This window comes from Otolemur garnettii, unplaced genomic scaffold (assembly GCF_000181295.1).
Source record: "Otolemur garnettii isolate 467f Iridium unplaced genomic scaffold, OtoGar3 scaffold00050, whole genome shotgun sequence".
In the NCBI taxonomy this organism is placed as follows: Eukaryota; Metazoa; Chordata; class Mammalia; order Primates; family Galagidae; genus Otolemur; species Otolemur garnettii.
Window position 1 is genome coordinate 9660308 of NW_003852445.1, and position 5974 is coordinate 9666281.

General features: G+C 37.1%; 1 protein-coding gene across 1 annotated transcript in view; it reads right to left on the reverse strand.

The window, feature by feature from the left end:
- Positions 1 to 5974, reverse strand: part of TTBK2 (tau tubulin kinase 2) — a 155250-nt gene that overhangs the window by 137844 nt on the left and 11432 nt on the right. The window contains exon 3 of the mRNA XM_003791760.3: positions 2072 to 2219. Coding sequence (XP_003791808.1) covers positions 2072 to 2219 — 148 coding nt within the window. The remainder of the gene's footprint in view (positions 1 to 2071; positions 2220 to 5974) is intronic.

Sequence of the window (5974 nt, forward strand, 5' to 3'; positions counted from 1 at the left end):
GCAGGAGACTCGCTTGAGCCCAGTAGTTGGAGGTTGCTGTGAGCAGTGAAGCCATGGCACTCTACCCAGGGGGACAGCTTGAGGCTCTGTCTCAAAAAACAAAACAAAACAAAACAAAACTGAATATCGATTTAAAATCAACCTATCCTAAAATGCTTAGCTACTGGTTGTATACGTTTTCCTCAAAGACTTAGCCTTTTCATTGGGGTCACTCAGTAAAAAGTCATTATGCCAACAGAAAGACAGGAATGGCTCAGCTCCACAAAAATGTTCTCAAAATAGTCCACGTTACAAAGCACCCTCAATGAAAAGAAGTTGGAAGGCATCAGTATGCAGAAGGCAACGGCTGGGAAATCAAGAGCTACTTCATTGAAATATAGATCTATGTAGTAAAACAGATTAAAAATTTATTTATTAGCCAGGTAGTGGCTCATGTCTATAATTCTAGCACTCTGAGAGGCTAAGGCAGGTGGATTGCTTGAGCTCAGGAGTTCAAGACCAGCCTGAGCAAGAGAGAGAGCCCATCTCTACTAAAAACAGAAAAACTAGCTGGGCATTGTAGCAGGCACCTGTAGTCCCAGCTGCTTGGGAGGATGAGTCAGGAGAATCGCCTGAACCCAGGCGATTGCTGTGAGATATTATGCAGTAGCAGTCTAGTTGGACACTCTAGTCTGGGGCAACAGAGTGAGACTCTGTCTCAAAAAAAAAAAAAAACTACTTATTTTTTGAAAGTGGAAGAAGGTTTTGGGGAATAGGATGTCATGTGGTTATAAGCAGATAGGATAACAACATAAAAAATAGGAGAGAACTAGCATCCAAGGGTCTTTAATTCATTTGTAAAAGGTGCTACACTAACCTTTAAGCTTTATCACATAGAATCCTGAGTTAAACCAGGGCCAAAAGAGACAAGATAACCTCCTGAAGGGGCTCCAGAGCTGCCTCACCTGGAAGCATCTCTTCAGGGCCAAATAGGAGTGAGAGATGAAGTGGCACTGTCCATGCCAAGTTGGTGCTGATATACTCTTCATGGGCTTGGGTCAGAGTAAAACAGATATCCTAGCATAGGTACAACTGAGGAAGAGCTGCACCTGTTGTAACCTCTACATTACTGAGTTAAGAACAACTTGGGAGAAATAGGGAGAAAATTAAAAAGGTGAGAAAAAGAGAGAGCCATCTTTTTCTCTATTCTTCCTTCTCTAATTATTTGGTTTTTTACTACAGAGACAATGGGTGCTGATCTATCCACTGTTTTCCTGATTTACTATTTTGTGGAAATGCTACCTTTGAGCTAAAAATTACTATTAAATAAATCTATAATTTTATTAGTATCATGCTCTAATCAAATGACCTAACTGATACAGAAACTTGGATAAATGGAAAGCTTAGAAGCAAAGGAAAATGATCATACCTATTTAATTTTCTTTCAGATCAAACAAGTATCAGTAATACCAGATTATGTCATTAAACTGAGAACACAAAGATGAACACAAACTAACAAAGTATTCAAGGTTTTATATCACTTGATTCATGTCAGAAAAAAAAGTATTTGTTCTTACAGTAAAAAAATAGGAAGCCAAGTAGTACAGTGGATCTTAAAATTGACAACAGGGCCAAAAAGAGTTGTTCTCTGAAACTGAAGTTAATGAGAATCAACACACAACTAGAAGAATTATTATTAACCCACCCTGCAGAGTGATTTGAACGCAGCTTCCTTACTGTGATTAAAACATGCTTAAAACTCAAAGAAATGAGTGGAAACAACTCGGAAGTATTTATGATTGATTGTTTAAAAAACGAAGAAAGGCATATTTTATTATGGCAGATTTATGACAAATGTTTCTCCTAATTCACTCTCTCTCTTCCCTACCGTGAAAAGAAATTTCCAAAGGCCAATTATGTTAATCAGTCACATACTTGCACTACTATTCAGTGATTAAATTTCAAGAGAAAAATGCTCATCATGTTTATACTTAGCTGACACCAGAGTATTCAATTAGTCATTAGAGAATGTAATCAAGGTCCAGAAAGATTAGAAAAAATTACAAACTGTACTTCATACAAAAAAGCTTACCTTGTAGTTTTTTTAAAACAGCAACCTCCATTTTTAGTACTTGTTTTGGTTGTTGAGCTGATTCCACCTTCAGTGCAACATTTTCCCTGGTAAGCATGTCCAAGGCATCGTAAATTTCTCCAAATCCCCCACCTCCAATCTTTCTCAACTGTAGAGAAAATAAAATAAGAACACAAACTCAAAATTACTATAAGATTTCTAATTAGAAACCAAATTATCTCTTATATGTATTAAGATAATACATAATTTTAATATCCCTATTTTATAATAAAATGTTTCAATATTATTTAACTAAATTTATACCAAGAAGAAAACAAATGCCTGGAAACAATATCAAAACCTTTTCTCACAAGTCTGTCCACAAAAAGTAATAAAGTTATTTAAGCCACAGACAATTTTAAAATTTAGTCCATAGCCGACATCAGAAATGTCACAAAATATTATAGCATTTGAAACAATCACTTCCCACAAATGCCAGTCAGCAACCAGATTTGTTGTTTTAATTTTAAGGCGGTCATTTGTAGACTTTTCAAATCATGAAATCCTTTTGCCAAGTGAAATCTTATCTAAAACAAATCTGGTGGATGTGTGAGATTGGAGGTGGGGTAGTAGCCAGCACTCGGCCCTCTTCACCATTACTTACTCTTCTCTCAGAGGCATCTAATAGGCTCCACAGAGCAGGCAAAGCACTCCTATTCTAATCTTCCCCAAAGTTCACCATATATCTATATATTCAAATAAGAGTAAACACTAATCAATTTAAACAGCTTCAGCAGATAGATACTTAATATTCTTCCTGGTAAAATGTGTTAGTTTAACTGGGGGATAACAGGATTTTTGTGTGAATATTATAAGCAAATTCAAAGAGCTACTGACAACTAGACCTTCAAGGCTCTAAAAAATTGAGTTGGAAGTGGGTGGGTGATATACCTCAAGCTAGAGATGGCAGTAAGTTAGCTTTCTTTCATATCCTGAAGCTATGTCTTCTTATCACATTATCAAATATCTAAGCTGTGATATAATATAGGAAGTCATCATAGGCACTGGGTCCTAAATCCTCACCAACCCAAGAAGGCCCGGCTCATGTCTTATTTCTTTCTCTACTGGGCTTCATTGATTATTATATCTAGGCTGATTTATTTATCTTCTGGATTTCAGTGGTAATTATTTACTTAATCACTCAATGAATCATTTTACCATGCCATACCTCAGATATCAATTGTACTATTACAGTGCTTTTTTTAACTGCTATGTTGCTTAACTTTTCAGTGTCAGTGTCCTTCCTCACTACAGAGAAACAAAGCTGCTTCTTCTACTTTGTTCTATTTATGTCCCAAATAGAATTTGGCAAAGTGCTAACTGTATAATTATTGCTTAAAAACTAATTATTGTTTTGTACATATGAGCCATACTAATTTATTTTCATTTGGTGATAGGAAGGGAATACTTTGTATAAAGAACTACAAGATGAATTCAGGATTAAAAAAAAAGTTCCAGGAGTATACAGTTAAATAAATTGCTCTTTGGTAAGTTCTGACTGGTACTTACGATTCTTTATATTTTTATCTATTAAACAAAGCATGATATAACTTTTAAGAACTCATAAAACAGCACTAAGGGGATATCCTTCTAACTATGGACTGATGAGCTTCCTATTTTACCTCACAAAAAACCTTCACAAAGGATAAAACAAAAAAATCTAGGCTGAAGTAATGTTTTTGCTCCTCAGTCTATACCTATAATGCTATTTAACCATTAATAGAACATTATATTTTATTGCCTTGACAAAGTCCTAAGCCATTATCAATGTTATGCGGCAAAGAGACAGAGGCAGTATAGCATGATGGGGGTACACAGATTAGAGAAAGAATAGAGGTAAGGCCTCTGGCAGATTGTGTTTTCCAAAGATAGCCACAACAGTATCGTCCATCCTTGCTCTTCTTCCATGTAAAGACCTTTCATATTGAAGAAGGCAGTACGACCTTGCTACTCCCCCATGAGAGGTACAGTCCACTTCCCCATGGATCTTACGACTGCTTTAACCAACAGAATACAGCAAAGCGGCAGTGCCAGTTCTAAGGATAGCCCAATCAATCTAGCAGTTTCCATTTCCTGTGTCTCGTAAGCCAGCCACCATGTAAAAATTGTACCTATCCTGAGAAGCTATAGCTATAGCTAGGTGGAAATGCCCTAGAAAATTAGCCACCAGGTTGGGAATGGAAGATGGGAGAGCTAAGGAGTCCCAAGGTGCCAGACAAATAAGCAAAGACTCCCTCCAGGCTCCGTGTGCATAGTGACGGCCACATACACGGAGGCTGGCAGGTTGGAACCTGGCCTAGGCCTGCTAAACAACAATGATAACAACAACAACAAGAAAGTATAGCCAGGGGTGGTGGTGGGCACCTGTAGTCCCAGCTATTTGGGAGGCTGAGGCAAGAGAATCATTTAAGCCCAAGAGTTTGCGGTTAATGTGAGCTGTGATTTCACAGCACTCTACCAAGAGCGACATAGTAGGACTCTGTCTCAAATAAATAAATAAACAAATAAAAATAAAAAATAAAGGATCCTCCAATCCAACCAATCCTGTTAATACCATATAAGAGACAAATCACCCAGGCAAACTCTTCCCAAATTCCTAGTACACAAAACAGTGAGCAAAATAAAATGACTATTTTAAGCCTCCTAATTTTGATGCAATTTGTTACACAACAATAAATAGCTAAAACACAATCCTTAACAATCTGTGATTTCTCAGTAAAAACACCACTAGGTACCCCATGTTTTGGGGACAAGTTCCACAAGAATAGTAGAACTTCCATAGTTGACCACCTCCGAACATTGACTACCTCTTTAAGTTGACCTAATTTTTATAGCTCGGAGATGACTCCATGTATGTTATCAGTAGAGTAACCATGTGCTGACCAGTTTGTTACAGTCACATAAGCAGTCAACTTACAGAGGTTAGCTCTAATTATCAGGACAAGTGAATCATGCCAAGCAGAGCTTCACTTGTCACATTTTGATATGTCTGCTAGAGAACAGCCAACCTTTCTCACAGTACTTAGCACAATGCCCTCACCAAAGCAACACTCAAAAGCTGACTTACATAAAAGATTACCAATTATTGGAATCTTCCTACACCAGTTCATGATAACATGGTTCTTTTCTTATATTTGGCCAAGTAAATCTTCAAAGCCTACTGATTTACCTATCAGTAAAACACATTGTACCACAGAAACAAAATTTTTATTTCTAAGCAATCTTCTTTTTTCAATCTGTTGATAAAGGGAATCACTAAAATAGCCTTGCAAAACCTACTAATAGAACAAAACTTTATAGTTGACAAATGACTAAGTAGCAGTAGAAAATATTTAAATTATCTAAAATCAAAATAGTTCCTTTAAGAAAAAAGCAGTCTTAAGAGAGATGGCAGATTCCAGGTCTAGGGCACAAAAGCCATTAGACTAATAGGATCATATAAAAAGAACTCAGGAGAAAACTTCAAGAATGCTCTTCTAGTCAAATTAAGACAATTTGAACATCTATATGGATAAGTACATTGTAACTTTTTCACAATGGACTGAAACACCATGAATACATTTAAATCCATGTTTTGTTTTTTTTGAGACAGAGTCTCACTATGTCACCCTCAGTAGAGTGCCGTAGCGTCAAAGTTCACAGCAACCTCAAACTCTTCAGCTTGAGCAATTCTCTTGCCTCAGTCTCCCAAGTAGCTACAGACGCCTGCCACAATGCCCAATTATTGTTTTGTTGTTGTTGTTGCAGTTGTCGTTGTTTAGCTGGCCCCAGACAGGTTCCAACCTGCCAGCCTTGGTGCATGTGGCCGGCGCCATAACCACTGTGCTACAGGTGCCAAGCCATGAATTCTTTTTTTTTTTTTTT